This window comes from Phoca vitulina, unplaced genomic scaffold (assembly GCF_004348235.1).
Source record: "Phoca vitulina isolate PV1807 unplaced genomic scaffold, GSC_HSeal_1.0 scaffold2, whole genome shotgun sequence".
NCBI classification, from domain to species: Eukaryota; Metazoa; Chordata; class Mammalia; order Carnivora; family Phocidae; genus Phoca; species Phoca vitulina.
This window is the reverse complement of record NW_022589705.1, coordinates 19538155-19561883: the sequence shown is the minus strand read 5'-3', so window position 1 is coordinate 19561883 and position 23729 is coordinate 19538155. Positions and strand designations below refer to the sequence as shown.

At 34.8% G+C, this 23729-nt stretch overlaps 1 protein-coding gene across 3 annotated transcripts in view; it reads left to right on the top strand.

Moving 5' to 3' along the window:
* SNX7 (sorting nexin 7) overlaps positions 1 to 23729 on the top strand; it is a 675036-nt gene that overhangs the window by 630279 nt on the left and 21028 nt on the right. For 2 of the 3 annotated variants that reach the window (XM_032422992.1, XM_032422971.1), the window contains one exon: positions 15621 to 15967. The exons of the other annotated variant lie outside the window; for it this stretch is intronic. In XM_032422992.1, the coding sequence (XP_032278883.1) occupies positions 15621 to 15707 (87 nt within the window). In that variant the 3' untranslated portion in view covers positions 15708 to 15967. Of the gene's footprint in view, positions 1 to 15620; positions 15968 to 23729 lie in introns of those variants that run through there. 3 annotated transcript variants of the gene reach the window in all.

The window sequence follows — 23729 nt, the reverse complement described above, 5'->3', positions numbered from 1 at the left end:
TAATAGTATACTTTGTGGAAGTCAACTCATTTAATTCACTAAGTCTTTATCTGGTGATGACATTGAAATTTGCTCTCTTCCAAATTTAAGTTTTATGAGAGCCATATTAAAGTCTTGTTATGCTAGAAAACACTTCTGACTTCAAAAAAATAGAACAAAGTAATTACCTACATCCTTCACTAGCTATTCAAAATACTGAATTCAGTCCTAATGATGCATTTTGAAAGAAACATTGGCAAACTAAGATGTAGTCAGAATAAGGTTGTGGTGATAATGGTCTTAGAAATGCATCTTCATTCAAAAAATTAGAAAAGAAGAAAGGTACTTGGAGGGCAGTCATGGAAGAAGGATTACACATTTTATCGTTGCTTCAGATAATATATCTAAAACCAACTCTTGGAAATTGTATAATTTGAACTCACACACACAAAACTATTTCCTTTATGTTACAATTTTCTAAATTATATTAAATTGCATTGTAAAGAAATAAATTCCTTGCCACTGGGAGTTTTTGAGCAATTGTTGAATAATGTAAGTCAGTAATTCTGTCTATACTAGAGTCTCTCAATGCATTTTATAGAAAATTAGTGTTTTGTAATGTTAATGAGTGATACTTTTGAAAGAAAAAGTTCTGTAGTCAAAGAAGTTTGGATTAAATAAAGTTAAACAGGTTTATTTCCTAAAGAAGTTCTTTTTTTTTTTTTTTTTTTTTGAAGATTTTATTTATTTATTTGAGAGAGAGAGAATGAGAGACAGAGAGCATGAGAGGGAGGAGGGTCAGAAGGAGAAGCAGACTCCCTGCCGAGCAGGGAGCCCGATGCGGGACTCGATCCCGGGACTCCAGGATCATGACCTGAGCCGAAGGCAGTCGCTTAACCAACTGAGCCACCCAGGCGTCCCTCCTAAAGAAGTTCTTAGCTTACTTTATGTGCTTATATGGTTTGTGAATCTGAAGATATAATTTCCTTGACTAGATCAGCACTTCTTCTTGCAGGATTAGCATGTCATGGAACACAGTTTGGGAAACCTTGGGTAATTATGTTGATCTCTAAAGTAATGCTACTTAAAGTGTGGACTGATGCCCAGTCCATAAGTTGTTTATTGCAGATTCATAACAAGATAAATCAGAAGTTGAAAGTAATCAGTTAAAATCTTCTACAGCAATTAGACATCGCCATGACATGTAGATAGATGATTAGTAGACTTGTTATGTTGATTAAGTATTGGCCAATTAAGTATTGGCCAGTATCTTTCGGCTTTTGTGGTGATTCATGTGGCTTGTACTGCAGACTAGTCATGCTCAGTAGCATCACTTAATGGTCCTTGAAGATTGAAAGGAAAAGTTGTGTTCTTCACCATCGATAGTTTGAGAAGCACTGCTCTGAAATTCCATCTATTTTCTAAGAGTCTGCTCATCTCAGGCTAAACATAGTGTCCTTTCTCATTTAAAAGTTTATGATCTATTTAATATTCAAGTTTTATATAAAGTGTATAAAACAGTCAATTATAGAAATATGTAACAGGGTGTGATTTTTATTTACTTCTAAGGAAACTTTAAAATCAATTGTCATTTTTAGAATTCTAAAGTAATTATGTAATTAACTACAGTTGATCCTTGAACAATGCGGGGGTGAGGGGTGCCAACCCCTCGTGCAGCTGAAAATCTGTGTGCAACTTTTGTCTCCCCAAAAACTTAATTGCTAATAGCCTACTGTTGACCAGAAGCCTTACCAGTAAAATAGTCAATTAACACATATTTTGTAAGTTATATATATTGTATTCTGTATTCTTACACTAAAGTAAGCTAAAGAAAAAAAAATGTTATTAAGAAAATCATAAGGAAGAGAAAATACATATAGAGTACTGTCCTGTAAAAAATATGCAGATAAGTAGTTCAAACCTGTTGTCATTCAAGAGTCAGCTGTATCTTGTTGTTTTATTAAGTGAGAATTTCTGTTGTGAATTGTACATTCAAAAGCCATAGTTACAGCTCACATTTTCATATAACCATGGACATCTTTTATTAGGTTTCATGAGTCTTGAAGATTTTTGTGTTTTTCAGGTTTCTGCTTTCTTAAAAACTTCTCTTAAAAAAATTCGCATTAATCTCTTATATTCTGTGATATTATTTCTCAATTATCTGTACAAATGAAGTTAAGTTTAGGTGTGAAATGGACAGTTATGCTAGAGCATAGACTGTCTTTGCCTCTTTCCCATCCTTTGAATTAGATGAATTTTTCTGTTAAGCTAATCAAGGATTTGAATAGAAGATTACATATTTATAATTTCTGAAAGTATCTAGTTTCTGAATCAAGGACTTTCATCTGATTGTGCTTCGTAAATGATAGACTATATTCTACAGATCAATAACTATGTAATTCCCGTAAAGAAAAGGAAGGGATTTAAGACACACACATGCACATGTACACACTGCATGATATAACATCTTGAAGAAAAAAGGTGGATTGACTAATGAAAAAAATTAAAGTTGGATATCAGGATGCTTGCCACTAGCTAATTGTAAAATCTTAATCTTGTCTTCTCTAAACCCAGTTTTCTAATTTGTCAGTAGACGTATTGATAATCCTCCCCTTCCCCACCCCTGTCCACACACTGAACTCATAAATCTTTAGGAGAATAAAATTAGAACACATGTGTGAAATGCTTTAAAATAATGCACTGAAACATCATAGCTGTGCCTTGATAATTTTTCAGTAATTCAAAGGTAAATGTGCTCTTCCTTGTAGTTTGCTGTACTTCCAAGATGTGGTTAAACAAACACAGATAAGCTTGGTGTTTGAAGTGTCTAGTACTAAGCTGGACATCATGCATATTATTGGTCAAAAACGATGATAAGGAATAGAAAAAGTATGAGTTGAAAAGATTTGAATTCAAATTTTGCCTCTTGTTTTAATTCTTTCTCTAAAGATTTCCAATGTATTAGACCGTTTGGAGCTCCAATTTTCCCATGTGTAAAGATGAGAGAAAGGGAATAAATTATATCCAGGGTTCTTTCTTTCTTTAGCAGATCTTGAGTTAGAGTTCCAGACTAATACGACAAAAATAATAAAAACGTGGACCACAAGATGGCGTTTGTAGCTAATGAGTCCTTTTGCATTAACTGTTAGTCTTTTAAGTATTTGCAGGATTTATAAATCAAGCTTATTACTTATATTCTTGAGAGATATGTAAAAGTAATTTTTAGAAAAAATATGCAAATTCTGTTATTTTAAAGTTGTTGATAGTTCTAAAATTATAAATTGGCAGATGATTCTTAGAAGCTGAATTTAGACTTTTCCAAAAATGAAATGTAATGAGCAACTTTGAGCTATTACAAAATAATAGAAGTTGCTTTCCTCTAGCAACATCATCTCTAATTTCTTTCTGGATTGATTACATTCACAATTTAAAATATGCAGTTCCTGTAAGTTTTCAGTACTGTTTTGAATCTTAAGCTTAGGTGGTAAAAAGCAATTACTGAAATGATACACATTCCATTACCCTCATTTTAGGCATGATCTACATTTTTTATAATGTAATTTATTTTGCAGTGAAATTGGCCTAGTACAGAGATGTTTACATAATTGAGCTTCAATGTTTCCTCAAATGTAGGTGATATCATTTGTGCCCAAGATCATTTGAGACAGCATTAAAATACTTAGAGGACACTCAGTCATATTTTTCATTTTTAATTTATTAGAAGACATGCAATTATCATGGTACTGTCTAAAAGATATTTTTAGATTAGTAGGAAAAACCTAGAAGCACAACAACTTTTGGCTTAATATGGAAACTTCTGGTTTAAAAAAAACATATGGTAAAGTTTGGCTTTTATCACATTTCATAATGATAGGTTTAATTGTTATTGTTTCAGGCAAATGTATAGTTATTTTACTCTATTATCATAGAGATATATAAATAATATTTCATGAATTTGACTTAGGTGATAATTTGGATAAAACTAAATTTTCTATTAGCTATTCCACAAACAGGGTGGTAGCATTACCAATGGAGACATTAAACTTTTTATTGACATTGCATGTTGGCCAAGAGCATGGCTTTGGACAGACACAACTTGTAACTTTGAGCTGAGAGACCTCGAAGACTTTATTTTAGTGAGCCTCAGCATCCTTCTCTATAAAGTGCTGAAAATAATAGTACCTCCATCACAGATTTGTTTGGGTATTAAAATATATCTGTATGTATGTGTGTATGCATGTATGGAATGGAATAAGGAAAGATGAAAGAAAATTCCTGGAAGGAAAATTCAGTATTCCCTGTAAGTCACTAAAAATAAATTTTTTTGAAGCTTTTATGCTCATAAGCATCCTTCTAGGAGTCTCCTGCAACTTACTCCTTAAGCTACAATTTACACTACTTGAGCCTGAAATTGCCAATATAGGAAATAAGTTTCAAAGCTGATGATAGATAGATAGATAGATAGATGGATAGATGGATAAAAATATATGTGATGTCCTTAGTTTGGTTCCTAGCACATAATAAGGTTTCAATAAATGTAGGCTACCAATAGAGCAGCAACAGTAGTAATTGAAAATATTTCTCAGTTTATGAATCACCTCTTTGGAAATTATTTATAATGATAATTATCTTGTAAATATCAAATACTGAGGAAAGAGGTAAAATTTTATGCTTGATGCATTTCCGCACTGTGTCAAGCCAAGGAGAACAAGACAGATTTATAAATTGTGTGTGATCTCATTTCCCAACTTCTTGTTGGCTACAATTAGCCTCTGGGTAGCATTCACTTTTAATTCTAGGCTCACACTTAATGGACATACACAGTCCAAGCCCCTTACTTTATGAATGAGTAAACAGGCCCAGAGCAGTGAAGATATTTGCTTGAAGTCACACTGCAGGACAGAACCTCTTCGTACCCCACCAACTTGAGAAAATACTGATTCTTAAACATGCAAGCTTTCATTGGAAGCTACATTGTATCTGTAGAAACACCATTTTTGTCATCATTCATTCTCTGGAAAATTTGGTCATATCTGCTTGTAGGGTTACCACCCACTTATGAGAACTGAAGAGACATTTATCTTTTCTAATGGCGAATTCTCATCACCACCTTCGCTGAAATAGCAACAGATTTACTTTCAAAACTAGCTTTGGAATTAAAACTTATTTTCTAAATATTCTGTCCCTGCATTTGAGAAGTTTTTAAGCATGTGTATAGGAACAAAAAGGTTTTTGTTTACCTGTTGGATCTCTCTCCCCCAGCTCTGGCTCACCTTCCTAACCGTGCAGCTTTGTTTTCCAGTCCTGCCCTTCAAAGAGAAGCTGCAGTTTTTGGCCTTTGGCTACAAACTGGAGCCACCTGGGGAAAACGTGCACTGGATTCTCAATTAGTGAGGATTTGTGATAAATTTACTTTTTGATCACCCGACATCCTGCCCAGTAGCATGTACAGCATATTTATTGGCTCACTTTTACTGCAGTGAGGCACCGGAGACAGTGGGAAAGGTACTGAAATCTGTAGACACAGTTTTCTTAACTATAAGATGCAATTCCTCGATTTCGTCTAAGTATTGTTGTATCAAATAAAATGATATGTGTGGAAGATTATGACACACTATTCCACTCACAGTGGAATTCCTGTTGTTGATTCTCTGAGGATAATATGAGAATCTAAAACTAGAATGAGCTGCTGGGTGCTGCTAAAAAGGTCAGGCCGACAGTAGTGCTGGGTATTTTCTATTGTTACTCTAACTTTGATAGATATTAGCTTGCTTCACTAATTGTAATGATTTAAAAGTGGAAGAAATCAATTCCTTGATAGAAAGCAATGAGAAGCCAAATAACAGAAATATCTTTTTAAGAAACATGATTTACAATTATAAGCAAGTCTCATACTAGGTTTTGAGATTGTGTTGCTGTTGTTTTGATGACTGTTTATCTCCTCCAATTATCACAGTCATGGACACAGTAGATACTGAACTAAATTGCTTAACTACATGGTACAAACAATCCATTTCTTGAGTCTTTACTTGGTTTTTCATGCTAAAAAAAAAAAAAAAAACAAGAAAGAGAAAAGAGTTTTAGGGATTATCTCTTATTATTTTAAGATAGATTTATGTACATTGATTGGATAGATGTGCAAATGTCAGGTGACAGGGTAATATTAAATATTGGCAGGAGGGGACAGTTGACATATTGATTTAGAAAAAAAATCTATCAAAATTCCAAAAGAGGTCTGGTAGCATCAGGAGCTACCTAGTTCAGGTTTAGAGAGCAATAGAAGCCAGGATGTCAATTAATTAATACTCAGGTTGAAAACTGCAGTTTTTGTGACGACCAGCGTATTTGTATGTGTAGTTCAGTACGTTCCTTCTCTGTAATCATCAGCATTTACTGAGTACTTAATGTATGCCTGGCATGTATTAACTAAGTCCTCTTCAAAGGGTGTGTGTGCTCCTGGAAATATGTAAAGAATTTCCAAGAGGTGTATAGGGAATCAATTTCTACACATTCAACCTGCACATATATACTTTCCTAAAATTTTTTCGGCTTAATGCCCCTTGCAGTCATGCATTTTCTTACCCACCTCTCCTTCCAGAATTGCCCTTTTTCCACTAGGTAAAAGAAAGGTATCTCATCTTGATGGCCCAGTGACTTATTGAATGTATCCTGATGGTCATTTGAGAGATTACTTTCCATTTGTTGATGAATAAATACTGGCTGTACTACTTACCAGATTTGTAATATCACAGATGTACTTAACGATTTGTGCCTCAACTTTCTCATCTGTGAAATAAGATACGTAACAGTCGTTGTAAGGTGGTAATATGCAGGTAATACATAATAAAGCAACCGTTATAATGCCTGAGCAAATATTCATATTGGTATATATTGCAGGTGTCATGTTTTTTTCTATTGTTTTTCTATGGTAACGTTCTATAACTCATATTTCAAAATACATAAATTGTTTTTCTTCCTATCGTATGGTAGATGGTAAGGAGATAGTTCTGTAGTTAATTTGTCTTTTTTTACTAAGTTTCACTGTCCCGTTTAGGACTTAGTTGGGAAATGAAAATGTTAATTCACAACACTAATCAGTGTGGATGTCTACTGAATATCTTCCTTAGACATTTATTAAACTAGAATAGTTGAAGCAGAAGATGACAATAGAAGTTTCTTCACGGGAGAATTAATGCCGTCTTTGGTGTAATTTGGATCACTTATTTGACAGGAATTCTAAATAGAGCAGACTGCTCAGAATTACATTTTGAATTTTACCTTGAGGACTTCAGAAGTTTATTCAAATGATAGTTTGGCAGAATTATCAAAAAGATGTGATATCTCCTGAAAGCAGTAATTGCTTTGGGCTGCCCTGCAGGGTTACCAGATAGTAGAATTGTGTATGGATTTGCAGAGGAGGCCAGAGGGCTCTAGTAGAAATGAGGTTCACAAGGGAAACGGGGCTCATCCCAGATGCAAAGTATGGTCTGCTCTCTATTGGGCCATCGGTCCCAGTTAATAACTTTCCTTGTTTTGTAGATACTGTAGCTAGAGATTTAAAGTGATTTGTATTTTGGTACTTTTCTATTTCCTGCTTTGTTTATACTCAAAATTTGGTGAAGGAGATTTTTGAGTATATATAAGGCTGAGTTTTACTTTCTGTTTTTCCTTGGCATTGAAAAGAAAGAAAATACGAATGACAGCTAATATTTAATGCATGTCTGCCTATGATGTTAACTTTAGGTTTTTTGTAGGTGTTCTTCCTCAGGTTGTGGAAATTCTCCTCAATTCCTAATTTGCTGACAGTTTTTTAAAATCAGAAATGGACATTATAATTTGACAAATGCCTTTTCTGTGTCTATTGAGATGATATTACATTTAATACAGCTAATTACATTGATCAATATTTGAATGTTAATCCAGTCCTACAGTCCTGGGATCAACCCCTTTTGGTCATTCTATAGATTGTTGGATTTGCCAAAATTTTGTTTAGAATTTTTGTATCTATGTTTATGAGAGATACTGGTTTGTAATTTTATTCTCTTACACTGTCTTTGGTTTTCGTAAATTGGAAAGCATTCCCGTGTCTTCAATTTTCTGGTAGAGTTTGTATAGAATTAATGATTCCTTCCCTAAATGTTTGATAAAATTCACCAGTGATGGCCTTTGGGCCTAGAGTTTTCTTTGTGGGAAGATATTTAACGACAAATTCAAATTCATTGAGTTATCCTGTTTCTTCTGGAGTGAGTTTGTGTAGTTTGTGTCTTTCAGGGAATTGGTCCATTTCATTTTAAGTTGTCAGTGTATAGGTATAAAGTTTTTCATAATATTACTTTATTTCCTTCAGTAGAATCTGGAGTGATGTCACCTTTCTCAGTCCTAACAGCTGGAAATTTGTGTCATATCTCTTCTTTTAGGTCTGGTTAATGATTATCACTTCTATTAGTCTTCTCTAAGAGCCAACATTTGGTTTCATTGATTTTTCTGTATTTTTTCTCTTTTTCATTAATTCGCACCCTGATCTTTTCAGCTTGCTTGCTTGCTTGCTTGCTTTCTAGTTCTCCCTTGTTTGGGTTTAATTTGTTTTACTTGTTTGTTTGTTTATGTTTTTAAAGATTTTATTTCTTTATTTGACAAAGAGAGAGAGCACAAGCAGGGAGAGCAGGAGAGGGAGAGGGAGAAGCAAGGTATCCGAGGAGCAGGGAGCCCGATGCGGGGCTCGATCCCAGGACCATGGGATCATAACCTGAGCTGAAGGCAGACGCTGAACTGTCTGAGCCACCCAGGCGCCCCTATGTATTTATTTATTTGTTTGTTTGTTTGTTTTTAGTGTGGAAACTCAAATCATTTATTAAGACCTTTCTTCTTTTCTTTTCTTTTTTTTTAGTTTCTATTTTAATTCCAGTTGGTTAATATACTATAATATTAGTTTCAGGTGTACCATATATAGTGATTCAACACTTCCATTCATCACCCAGTGCTCATTGCAAACTTTCTTCTTTGCTAATAGACATTTAGTGTTATAAATTTCTATGTACTGCTTTAGTCACATCCCAGAATTTTTTATATGCTGTGTTTTTATTTTTATTCAGTTCAAAATACTTTCTATCTAAATTTCCTTCTGATTTCTTCTTTGACAGAGGGGTTATTATATATCTAAGTTTCCTGTTTAGATTTCAAATATTTGGGTATTTTTCAGATATCTCTCTATTACTGATTTCTAATTTAATTCCATTATGTTCAGGGAACAAACTTCATGTGACTTGACTCTAAATTTACTGAGACTTCTTTTGTAGCCTAGAATATGGTCTATTTTGGTAAATGTTGCATATGCACAAGAATAAACATGTATTTTCCTTTCTATAGATACTGGTTAGGTCAACTTGACTGATAATGGTGTTCTAGTTTTCTGTATCACTGCTGATTTTCTGTCCACATATTCTGTCAATTCTTGTGAGAAAGGTGCATCAAAATCAATTGTAATTGTGGATTTGTCTTTCTCCTTACATTTCTATCAGTTTTTGTTTCATGTATTTTAAAACTCTCCCATTATATATATATAAATATTTTAAATTATGCCTAGAAAAAGTGATGCCTTTATCATTATGAAATAACCTTTATCTCTGATAATAATCTTTGTTCTAAAATCTATTTTATCTAATATAGCCACTCTAGCTTTCTTTTGACATGTGTTACATAGTATATATTTTTTTCGCCCTTTTAATTTAAATGTATTTGTGTGTATTTCTTATAAGTGGAATATAGGTGGGTCTTGTTTTTATTTAATAGGACAATCTGTGTCTTATTGGAGTATTTACTTATTAACATTGAAATTGATTATTGATATGGCTAGGTTTGAGTCTATTATTTTGCTATTTGTTTTTTATTTGTTCTTTGCTCCCATTTTATTCTTTATGCCCTCTTTTGGATAACAGACAATTTTGTATCGCTTCATTTTAGATCTTTTGTTGGTGTATTAGATATACCTTTTACTTTTTAGTGGTTATTTTCAGGTTTATTTTTTGTAGCTTAATCTTATCATCGTCTACCTTCAAGTAATATTATACCACTTCACCTATCATTTAAGAACCTATAATCATATTCTTCATTTTCTTTCTCCTGGCCTTTATGCCCTTTTTGTCATATATTTTATTTGTACATGTATTATAAGCCTCACAAGGTCTTGTTACTATTATTATTAATAATTAAGTGGTCAATTATCTTTTAAATAAATTTAAGGAATAAGAAAAATATATATGTTTCCATATCATTGTCATATTCTGTGTTCTTCATTCCTTTGAATGGATTCATATTTCTATCTGGTCTCATTTTCTTTTTGCTTGATGAAATTTTTCTTTTTTAAAAAACATTTCCTGTAGTGTGGTCTGTTGGTGACAATTCTATAGCTTTTGTATGTCAGAAAATATCTTTATTCCATCTTTTTTTTTTTTTTTTTTTGATGCCTGATCTTATTTATTTGTCACTCTTAGAAAATCTCATTTTTGACTGGACACAGACTTATTCCATCTTTGTTTTTGAAGGATATTTTTGCTAGGCATAGAATCCTATATCTTTTTTAGTATTTTTTCTCTCAGTACCTTAAAAATATTATTCTGCTGTCTTCTCATTTACATCATCTTGGATGAGAAATACTCATCCCTATTTTTTCTTCTTTTGTATGTAACAGTATCATTTTTCTCTGTCTTTAAAGATTGTCTTTATCACTGATTTTGAGCAATTTGGTTATAAAGTGGCTTGATGCATTCTTCCTCATGTTTCTTATGTTTAGAGTTTGTTGAGTTTCTTGGATTTGTGGGTTTATAATTTATCAAATTTGGAAAAATTGTGGCCTTTATATCTTCCAAAAGTTTTTGTGCACCCCACCTTTTTAGCGATGCCAATTACATATATATTATACTACTGCAAGCTGTGTCCTCTGGATCACTGATGCTCTTTTCCTTTCTTTCTCATTGATCTTTTTTCTTTTTTAAAGATTTTATTTATTTATTTATTTATTTGAGTGAGAGAGAGCATGAGAGCGGGTTGAGGGACAGAGGGAGAAGCAGACTCCCCGCTGAGCAGGAAGCCCGATGTGGGACTCGATCCCAGGACCCCAGGATCATGACCTGAGCCGAAGACAGCTGCTTAACTGACTGAGCCACCCAGAAGCCCCTCATTGATCTTTTATCTTTGTGTGTCTTCTTTTAGATATTTTCCATTCCTACGCCTTCGTGTTCGCTAATTTTTTTCTTCTGCATTGGTCTTATATGTTACTAATTCCATTCATTATATTTTTTCATCTCACACATAGTGATTTTCATCTCTGGAAGGCTAATTTGTGTCTATTCTTCATTTGTTCCATGCCTCTACTTAACTCTTTGAACATCTAGGACACTTTTATAATAACTGGTTTAATGTCCTTGTCTGCTAAATCTAACATCTTTGTCAATTCTGGGTCAGTTTCTTTTTTTTTTTTTCTTCCAAATTTTATTTAAATTCCAGTTAGTTAACACAGTGTAATATTGGTTTCTGGTGTAGAATTCATCCCTTACATACAACACCCAGTGCTCATTACAAGTGCCCTCCTTAATCCCCATCAGCCATTTAACCCATCCCCTGCCCACCTCCCTGCTCCAGTAACCCTCAGTTTGTTCTCTATAGTTAAGAGTCTGTTTTTTTGGTTTGCCTCTCTCTTTTCTCCCCCCATTGCTCATTTGTTTTGTTCTTTAAATTCCACATATGAGTGAAATCATATGGTATTTGTCTTTCTCTGACTGACTTATTTCACTTAGCATTATACTCTCTAGCTGTATCCACATCGTTACAAATGGCAAGATTTCACTCTTTTTTATGGCTGAGTAATATTGCATTGTATATAAATTTCAATTGATTTTTCTCATTATGGATTATGTTTTCTTGCTTCTTTTTATCCTGTTATACTTAATTAGATGCCAGATATTATGAATTTTGTTGCATGTTGAATATTTTTGTATCCCTATTGCACTTAATTCAGTTGCTTGGACACAATTTGATCCTTTAGGGTCTTACTTTTAAGATTTGATAGATGGTACTTGAGCAGCTTTTAGTAGAGGGCAAGAGAGTATTGAGGCAAGACGCTTCTTTGTATCCTACCCAATATCTCATGAATTATGGGATTTTCCAATCTCTTTGGTGGGATCCTGTACTATTCTAGTCCCTGGGAGAACATGGACACTGTTCACTCTAATTCTCACTGGTGGCTTTTTTTTCCAGGCCTCAGGTAGTTTTCTACATGCATGTACTGATCAGGACTCCACTGAATACCCAAGGGAGACCCACCACAGATCTCCAGAGTGCTCTGTCTGCACTCTTTCTTCTCTGGTACTCTGCTCTCCGAACCCTCCTGCATTACTTTTCTATAGACTCTTAGCTCCATCTCTTCAACTCAGGAAGTCTGCCTGGCTACATCTAAGTTCACCTTCTTCCACCGTGGCCTCGAAATTCTCTTAAGGCAGTAAATTGGTATATTGGTTTGCTAGGACTGCCATAACAAAACACCACAAACTAAGTGGCTTAAACAACAAAAAATTATTTTCTTACAGTTCTGGAGTTTAGATGTCCAAGATCAAGATGTTGGCAAGCTTGGTTTCTCGGTTTCTTCTGAGGCCTTTCTTCCTGGCTTTGCAGATGACAGCCTTCTCCCTGTGTCCTCACATTGTCTTTTCTCTCTGCTGTCATTCCTGTAGTCTTCTTGTATAACCAATTTCCTCTTAGAAGACACTAGTCAGATTGGATTAGGGCCCGTCTTAACAGCCTCATTTCAACTGAATCACCTCTTTAAAGGCCTTATATCCAAATACTTTCACATTCTGTGGTACTTCAATAAATGAATTTTTTATTGTATTTATTATATTATTATTTTTTAATTTAAATTCCGTTATTAACACATACTGTATTATTGGTTTCAGAGGTAGAGGTCAGTGATTCATCAGTCTTACATAATACCCAGTGCTCATTATATGCCCTCCTTAATGTCTATCACCCAGTTACCCCATCCCCCCCCACCCCCCTCCCCTCCAGCAACCCTCAGTTTGTTTCCTATGATTAAAGGTCTCTTGTGGTTTGTCTTCCTCTCTGGTTTCGTCTTGTTTTATTTTTTCCTCTCTTCCCGTGTGATCCTCTGTTTTCAACAAATGAATTTTGAAGTATCTCAGAATGTGCTTCAACAAATAAGTTTTGGGGACACAATTCTGCCCATAACAGTAGGGTAATCGTAGAGCTCAGATTCTTTTTATCATGTCTCTCAGGGATCACTGAGAGTTCTTTGTTGCCTGATGTTCAGGCTCTTGAAAACTGTCATTTCATATATTTTTTCTTATCTATCTATCTACCCACCATTTTGGCCAGCAACAGAAGTCCTAAGCCCAAGTTCTTAACCACTGTACCATACATTATTCCTCACATTGCCCTTCCACAGACATGCACAGAAATTTATGGGCTTACTCCTACTAGGAAACGTTTTTTAACTCATTCTAGTCTGATTTAGATCCCACTACTATTTATTTTCATCATACCCTGTAACTTCATAGACCCTGAAGTTGATTATATTTGCTTACTTATGTTTCTTTGCTAAATCATAAGTTCCACGAGGTCAAGGATTGTGCCCCAGACCCTGTCATAGTGCCTGACATAATAAGAACTCAAAAATATTTTTTGAGTGAATGGATGTTTTATGTCAACCCCCACATCCCAAATTATGTATAGTTTGGACAGTTATAAAAGACATAAGGTCTAAAAGTTGAAACATAGATCAAATGTGAGGTATTTATCTTAATGCCCTTGCATGGGTATAAGCATTTAGATGTAAAGACATCTGCTTCTTCTCCTGAACCATGTCAGAGGAGGCCACTCTTGCCTGGTGGTCCCTGTCATAGCTACTTGGCCTTCTCTCTTGTCCCTGCCCTCTCCTTCCTTACCCCTATCTTATTTTGTTATTTCTTCATCCCAGTGAGATAGGTATTATTATTTTACACCCAAAGTAGAAAATCAGAGAGTTAGTAACTTACTAAAGAGTAAAGGTAAATCACAGAACTAATTCATCACAGTGACTAAAATTATGCTTTGTGGCTTATACTTGGCTTCCAGTACTCTCTAAAGTTTTTAAATCAAAAATATCCCTTAAAGTCTTGATAGGCTTAATTATTCTTATGAGACCTGTATTATACCAAGCCTGACTTTCAAAATACATATATCACAAAATAAATACTCAACATTTTACCCAGTAAATTACTCAGTTTTTTAAAATTTGATAATTAAGTTTTCAATAGTATTTTCTACTGTTCTCGTGCAAATAGATAATTTTCTAGCCTTATTATTCATTTCCTAGGCTATTGAAACTATCTCAGAATCAAATCACTGCATATAACCATTATAAAAACCTTATTTGGCAAAATGCTTCCCATATTCTAAATCTTCAGTTTGAAAAAATATTGATACACACACACACACACACACACACACACACACACCCCTACATAAGTCCATACATACTTTTTGGAACACAGCACATTTATAATTTGGGAGGTTTAAATTTTTGAGTTTGTATTGTGTTTGGGAAATTGCTGGTCTGTCACTAGTACTTGTCAGACGTGGACATATTAAAGCTATAACAGGATTAGAGGATAAAGAAGTGATGTGAAAGTAGTTTAGGCAAGTTAACCAGTGTTAATCAGTCCGACTTCAGAGTGTATTATATAAAAAACTACATATATATGTATTTGTATATAGCAATCTATCCACATTTGGGAAAAAAATGATTTCTTTCCTAATTAATTTTAGCTCGTGCTAAATATATGTTAGAGTAAGTATGTTTTAGAAGAATCCTAAATATGTGTAAACTATTAAAATTATGCTGTGGATAAACTTCATACAGATAACTGAGACTAGGCTAGTAGGCAGGTCAGTCCTAGGCAACAGCACAAAGGTGGCCACATTCCTGTTGTCTTGTCCCCACCACTTTCAGTCTCCTCTGATCCTTTTTTCATTTCCTGTGGCACATCAATGACTAAGTTTCACCGTGTAGTCCCACGAGACCATCATAATATAATAATTGCTAATTTTTTGAGCACTTAATTTGTGTTAAGCATTCTGCATAGAGATTTATACAGATTAGGGAACTTTGATTTTTACAGTTGCCCTAGTGGTAAGTACTGTCATTAATCTAATTTATAGCTGGAGAAACTATAATAAAGATTCATCAGCTTGCCCAAACTCAAATTTGTAGTGGGATTCAAATCTGACGGATGCGTGCTTATATCCCCACTCCTCTGTCTAGATGCTTAACGCCTGCCTCCTTGGATGCAAATGGTCCATCTTTTCCTCCATAATTTAGTGGTTTCCTTTCCTGACAGTGGGGTAATACTGGGTTATTTTAGCAAACTAATCCATGCTCATTTTTTTAACCTTTTATGTTTTCCTCTTATTTAGCAATAGTATCCATCATTAGGAATTAAAATATGTAGAAAACAACAAGGATTTTGGCTTGCTGGTAGGAGAGAGGAGCAGGGCAGATTGCCCTAGGAACAAATACATAAGGATTTATTAATCCTTTCACTGCTGAAAGTTAACTACTGTTGATCTCGTGGTGTATTTCCATTATTCAGTGCCTTGCTACATGGGAATCCTTCCTTGCATCACAGACTGACCTCCACATGGAAGAAACCTCTGAAGATAAACCTGAATCCCATTGAGGACTTCTGTGTGATCTTTGGGAGACAGCATCTATTAACCAAAGTTATTCTTTCTGGATGGACTGTGTCCTTTATGAAGTGGATGAAAAATGTTTCACACTATCTGGAAAACCAACAGCTTGAAACTCAGGTATTCCAGATAATTGATATGAATTTATAATACATACATATATATATGTTACACATACAAATATATATATGTATGTATTAGCTTAGTTTTTATTTTAAATTTGTGTGCCAATAAGTACATATAGAAATTTTTTGCCCAAATATTTGTTTGTGGAACATGTCATTTTAAATATATTACGAAGACTCAGTTTTAATAAAAAGTTTAATATGAAATGCCTGGCTGTGGTGTGTTCTTTTTCTACTAGTAACTCAAGCCTCTGAAGCAGATTCTGATAAGAATTCAGCATGTTACGAAGCATACTATGTATTCACCTTTATTTCCTCACAATTTTCTCTAAAATACTATTCACTTTGACATTAGGAACTTGAAGTAAATATATAAAAATTAATTTAGTATTATTAAATATTAATGATAACTGTTCACAAGTTGGTTTGGTAAGAGTAAATTGTTTTTCACAATTGAAAAAAATTACCAAGATAGATTTACATTATTCGTTGAGTTATTAGTTAGTAATCCTATGAAACCTAGTAATCAAGTAATACTGACCATACAGAGTGATTTCATATTTTTTTTTTTTAAGATTTTATTTATTTATTTGACAGAAAGAGACACAGCAAGAGAGGGAACACAAGCAGGGGGAGTGGGAGAGGGAGAAGCAGGCTTCCCGCGGAGTAGGGAGCCCGATGCGGGGCTCGATACCAGGACCCTGGGATCATGACCTGAGCCGAAGGCAGACGTTTAACGACTGAGCCACCCAGGTGCCCCCAGCGTGATTTCATATTTATCTTATGGCTATATTTAGAAACTGTATATGTTGGTTATTTAATATTTGCTAATTTTTTGAAATAGATATTTCTCAAGACTTTAAAGTTTGAGGTATTTGGTCATGCATGTTACGTTACATACAGGACATTAAGTATCATTTGGGTATTAGCCTTAAATAAGTGTCACAAAAAACAACCTAGACATTTGTTTTAGATACACAAATGCAGATATAAAGCTAAACGTTTTTCATAAATATTGGTATGTATAATTTTTGAACCATCTGTGATAAAGAATCTGACTCCATTTTTTTTTTTTTTTTTTTTAAAGATTTTATTTATTTATTTGAGAGAGAGAATGAGAGAGAGAGAGAGCACATGAGAGGGGGGAGGGTCAGAGGGAGAAGCAGACTCCCTGCTGAGCAGGGAGCCCGATGTGGGACTCGATCCCGGGACTCCAGGATCATGACCTGAGCTGAAGGCAGTCGCTCAACCAACTGAGCCACCCAGGCGCCCTGACTCCATTTTTTGATGTTAGACCGCTGGTAGCTTTTAAGTACACTTTCCATCTTCCCCTCCTGCCACATCTGGTCAAGTTGCTAAGAAAGCCCGAGTGCTCCCTCCTTTGGCATTGACATGAAGTTCAAACCATATGACCCCCTCTCCGCATGTAGGAACCCACCCCCTGACCCACCATAAAAACCCCAAACCATTCTCCTTCTCCAGCTCTCTCAAATCATTTTCAGAACAGCCTGACAGGCCTGCCCAACTCTCCCCAGAAAAGCTCATTATGTAAGTAATAAACCTTTTTGTAGCTTCTCAGTGTGTTCATGACATCACTACCCTTGACATCTAACACAAATTTTGGGTGAGAATCCTTCCTGTTTATTAGGATGGCCCCAACCATATTGTTTTGCAAGCTATTTTACTACTCCAAACTGTGTTTTCCCTATCTAGAGACAATGGAGATAATAATCTCTAACTCACAGGTTGTTAAAATGATATAGTAAACTTAGAACACCTACCAGACAGTAGGGGGTGAGGGAATTAGGTGGGGTGGTCGAAAGGTACAAAGTTCTAGTTATAACTTAAGCCCTGGGGATGTAGCGTATACAACATGATGACTGTATGTTAACAACACTGTGCTGTATACTTGTAAGTTACTAAAGGAATAGATCTTAAAAGTTCTCATCACAAAGGAAAAAAAGTTGTAACTGTGCTTATGTGATGTTAACTAATCTTATTGTAATCATTCTGTAGTAAATACATATATCAAATCATTGTTATACACCTTAAACTTAGAAATGTTAGATGTCAATTATATCTCAGTAAGACTGGGGAAAGAAAGAATACCTACCAGAGAAATGGTAGCCAATAAGATCATTAATTATTTAAATGGGAATCACATAAAAATGCTTTATATTTAGATTCAGTACCTTTCTTCTTCCTCTTTAGTTTTGCATGTCTTTCCTCCCCCGCTCCCTTCCTTTCTGTCCACATGACTGCCATCCCACATACATACCATGCATACCCACACAGCTAACTCTTGTTTAGTAGTATGTATCCTTCCTTATATTTTCCATACCCAAAGTATTCAGTATAGACTTACGTACACACACACACACACACACACACATGCTCCCAAAGAGTTTTAAAATTTGTTTTATAAAAATGAAGTCCTATTATACATGCTATTTTGTCTCTCATTTCGTCACTCAACAACATCTTGTGGAAATGTTCAAAGTCAAGAATAGCTCTAATAAATTTCTTAAATGGGTCTACAATATACCATGGTGTGAGTATGTAGTAATTTATGCAGACATTTTCTTGTTTATAGTTATTTACTTTGCTTCTAGTTTTTCATCACCTCAAAAAGAAACCCTATACCATTTGGCTATCACTTTCTAACCACCCACCCCATATCCCCAGGCCTAAGGAACCACCAATCTGTTTTCTGTCCCTATAAATTTGCCTATTCTCATTATTTCATATCAGTGGAATCCTATAATATGTGATCTTTAATGACTGGCTTATTTCACTTAATATGTCTTCAACAAGTATTGCAGCATTTGTCAGTACTTTATTCTTTTTTTAAAATGGCCAAAAATTGGGGCGCCTGGGTGGCTCAGTCGTTAAGCGTCTGCCTTCAGCTCAGGTCATGATCCCAGGGTCCTGGGATCGAGCCCCGCATCGGGCTCCCTGCTCGGCAGGAAGCCTGCTTCTCCCTCTCACACTGCCCCTGCTTGTGTTCCCTCCCTCGCTGTGTTTCTCTCTGTCAAATAAATAAATAAAATCTTAAATAAATAAATAAATAAATAAAATGGCCAAAAATATTCCATTGTATGGATACACCACATTTTGTTTATCCGTTATATTTGTTTATTCTTTGATTGATAGACATTTAGGTTATTTTCAATTTTGACTATTATGAATAATGATGCTATAAAATTGGTGTATACATTTTTGTGAGAACATGTATTTTCATTTTTCTTGGGCCTTTACATAGGAGTGGAATTGCTGGGTCATAGCACAACTGTATTTAACCATATAAGGAGTTGCCAGATTGTTTTCCAAAGTGGCTACACCATTTTACATTTCAACTAGCAGTGTATGAGGGTTCTGATTTCTCCACATCCTCATGAATGCTTGTTATTTTCTGTTTTTGTTTGTTTTTGTTGTATTATAGCCACCCAATTGGGTGAAATGATATCTGATTGTACCTTTGATTTGTATTTCCAGTTGCATCTTTTCATGTGATTTTTGGCTATTTATATATATTCTTTGCAGATATATCTATTCAGATCTTTTGCCAATTTTTAAAGTGAGGTTGTCTTTTTATTATTGAGTTTAAGAGTTATTTATATATTCTAGATAAAAGTCCCTTATCAGATTATGGTTTGCAGATACTTCTTTTTACTTCTTGATAATGCACTTTGAAGCAAAGAAGTTTTTAATTTCGATGAAATTCAATGTTTCTGGTTTTTTTTGTTGTTGTTGTTGCTTATGCTTTGATGTCATTTTTAAGAATCCATTCTCAAATCTGAGCTTGTGCAGATTCACCCCTATGTTTTCTTCTAAGAGTTTTAACTTTTAGATTTATGTCTTTGATCCATTTTGAGTTAATTTTTGCATATGATGTGAGGGAAAGGCCCAGTTTCATTCTTTTATATGAGGCTATCCAATTGTCCCAACACTATTTGCTGAAGAGGCTGTTTTACAATTTTCACACTGGGGATCAAGTCCATGGAACTCCTTATGTTGTCATCCCAGAGGTGGGACACCTGGTATAGCTTTTGAATTGGTTGTTGTGATGTGTGCTATGATGGTTGTTGTTATTAATATGGAAATATGACTACTGGATACCTCATTATAAAAAAGCCTCTTAACAACAACAAAATGACTCATTTGAATTTTACTTAAAAGAAGGATTTCCCCTGAAGTTTACATATACTTTTCATTCAACACATGCCTTCTTTCAATAACTGCTTCCCAAAACACAGATTTCCTGCTTTCAATTAATTTTCTCTGAGTCATATAGCCTTTCAAAAAAGACAAAAGAAGGATTTTAAGTGGATGTGCCAGAGCTGTTATATAGAATTGGTAATAGACTTAGTATATTTTGAAAATAGTTTAAGTCCATCTTGTGATATTGCTTGTAGCCAGGTATTACTGTTCTTTTTTTTTCCCCCCTGAGGATTCCACTCCCCCTACCCCTTTCATTCCAGTTACCTAGGGGGAAATTAAAAGTCTTTTTACCTCAACTGGCTCTTCAAAGCAGAAACATCAATGCTGAATCTGTCATTTTGACCCGAAATCCTAGGGAGAAAGAAACTTGTTTCTTGTGTTTACAGGAAATGCGGTTGTACTTGGATGAAAGTCATCATCATAGAGGATGACTCGTGTGAGCTTTGGAATCAGTGGGCTCAGGATAAGATCCGATCTGGAGATATTACTTGCCTGGTCCACAGTTTGTACTTTTCCTTCTCTTTTTGATTGGATAGGAAACATATACGCTCCATTTTTAGAGAACTACAAACACACACAGAGATACATACTTTAAGTAGGAAATCATCACTGAACATGTGTATAATCCCAGGAAGATACAAATAAAAATCTGGGTTCGTTTCTTTTCTTTTCTTTTTTTCCTCATGCCACGACTACCTTGAAGATAAGAGGCTCTGAAGTGAAGATAAGTACACTTATACTATTGACCATCTATTTCATAATCAATTTCTTTATCTTCTCTTCGCTTTAAACAGGTTTATAAGTTATTATATTTTTTTTAAAACTCACAGTTGAATCTACTTGATCAAGTCCTATTATGGATTGATTTCTCTTTTATTGTGCTTTGGCTCTGTTCCTCCATTTGTATTTTTCTGTTATTGTTTCAGAATTTTTATCTTTTTGACAAAAGAACAAACCAAACTACTTTAGATCACAGGGAATTGATGCAGTTATATAACCAAAACTGAAAAGGGTATATTTGGGTATAACTGGTCCTGAACAGGTTTATTTCTCTTTCTGTCTTTATTTCCTACTTCTCTTGAAAGGGTTGACTTCCTTTACCCCTATTGCTACCTTTACATGAGGCTCATTCTGTGGTTCTCAACTGGGGGATATTTAGCAGAATCTAATAATATAGTATGGTATAATATATAATATCATGTAATATCTAGAGATATTTTTGGATGCCACACTATGGGAGAAGGGTACTACTGGCATCTAGTTGGTAGAAGTCGGGTGCTACTAAGCATCCTGCAATGAACAAGACAGCCTCCACAACAAGAAGTTATCTGACCCAAAATGTCAAGACTGCTGAGGTTGAGAAATCCTGGGCTAGATTAATGTCTACCAGTAGCTCCTGGATCACAAGTTCCCAACTATCTACGAGGAAGGAAAGAGCTCTTCCCTTCCAGTCTTAAATCAGTTGAAAATTCCTAGGAAAGACCTGGCTTCGGATACACCCAGTGCCTCCCTATCCCCCTCAACACTGCCCCAGGCCAGTCTTTGTTGCTAGAAACCAAAATACTGCAATCAACACAGCCTAGGTCAGGTTCTCACTTTTATACAAACTACATCAGGCAGGGAGGTTATGACCAAAGGAAGATGGCAGCTTTAACTCAGACCACATGTTAGATGTTCACTTGCCAAAAGAAAAGAGCTACTTTATGCAGAAGTAAGCAGAATATCAGGGAAGATAAAATAATACCTTACGTCCACACTCTCATTTTAAAATGAGGATACGATTTTATTCATTTAGAATTTTTCAAGTTCTATACATTTATATATTTAACAATATTCTGTTCTTATGCCTAAAATTTTCAATGAGAAAAGACTAAAGTAAAAATAGCTCTTCAAAGAACATGAATTAGAGATTACAAGTGTAAATAAACCATTAGTCCAGCACATATAATTACATAGGAAGTCAATCATAATTTTATTGGCTAAGAAATAGCACAAGACTGTGAAATTAAGAGTCATTAGTGCATTAATCTGTATTGAAAATAAAACCTTTAGATTAGGTTTGATTGAGACCAGTGTATAAAATATATTCTCTGCTGAAATAAGCATTGAGATTCCATCAAAGTACACTGATGTAAAGAAGATATTGAATGACAAAGCTGTGATTCTTTTACAAATATGTTCAAATACATGATCATCTTACATGAATGGAGTATTGAGGGACTGCTACACCCAGTTTCACTGAAGATCAGTTCAATATTCTCACTGTTCCATAAGGATTTGAAATGTAAGAATAATGAAATTAATCTGTATGGGGATAACCAGGTCTTTAAACCAGCACCTAAAAAATGGCAGCTAGGCACCTTTAATTTAAATGTAAGGGATGGTGTCTATAACTGATCTTGTAATTAATCAGTCTGTTCCTGGACTCCTCCACCATGTTATATTTTTACCCCCTTTAGCAGGGTACTGCTTTATTCTGCAACCTGTGACAGAGAATTGTTGATTGTCCATTTGAAAAGCAACTAATTTTTTCATTATGTCTCAAATGGAACTTGCACAAATATACAGTATTTAAAAAACGTTTTCATAACTAAAGCAATATAGTATTGTGCTCATTTATTTCCTTCTCTACAGATATTTTGCAAAGGACCTAATTTGCTGTTTTATTTTATTTTGCTTTTTTTTTTTTTAAAGATAAGATTAAGCCCTATTTTCTTTCTCTTCTGAAAATAAAAGGAACAAATCGTGGATTTCTTACAACTGCAGAATGACTAGAGGCACCTGGTAGGTATAGTATGACTTCACAATTTTCTCTCTGTAACACCATCATTCATCAGGTCCCTGAAGCTTACGCTTTTGACATATTGTTTTATTTCTGTCATCTGGCAGGTGTACTTCATTTAGACATCTAGAATCATGACATTTGATAACCAGATCTTAATAATATCTCAATCAACCTTTGTCATATGAGAAAAGAAAAGCTCAAAGGAGTATAATGACTTTGAGTTGCTTGCCCTCTGTATTTTGTAAAAATTAATAAAAGGAAACCTCATTTAAGATGAAGTCTGGGGACCAGAAGGGGTAGCTTTCATGCCCTACAACTTGTCATCAATTGCAGACCCAACAGGAAGAGACATACCTTGCAAGTAGATAGTGCTTTAGTTACGATGTTACTGTTCCAGCAGGAGGAAGAAAGGTTTCTCTGCTCAACCAGGCAACAGCCCAGCCAATGAGAGACTGCCATAACTCAGCCAATGAAAAGCCACTATCCTTTGAACTCCCAGTTTACTTCAAAAGCCTTTTTGTTTATAATAGCCTTCCCAACTTCCCCCTTTTCCTCCATAAAAGAGTGTTCCTTTCCTTTGTTCTCCAGACTGCTCTATGGTTTTGCAGTAGCTTGTTTGTTCCAGAGTGTAGTTCTCTGCTATTCCTGAATAAATCTTTTTTTTTTTTCCTGGTAAAATACTGGCAGTTTTATTTTTAAGGTTAACAATTTTCATCACTCCTTTCATACTCTCATTAACAGAAAATCAGGTCTTTGTCACATCATTCCTGGATTTTAGCAGCATTCCCCCCTTAATATTTTACTCCCTTGCAGGCTCTCTCCCCATAGTCTCCAAACCACAATTTTCTGACTCATTCCATCCTGGAAGAGTTTTCTTTGGG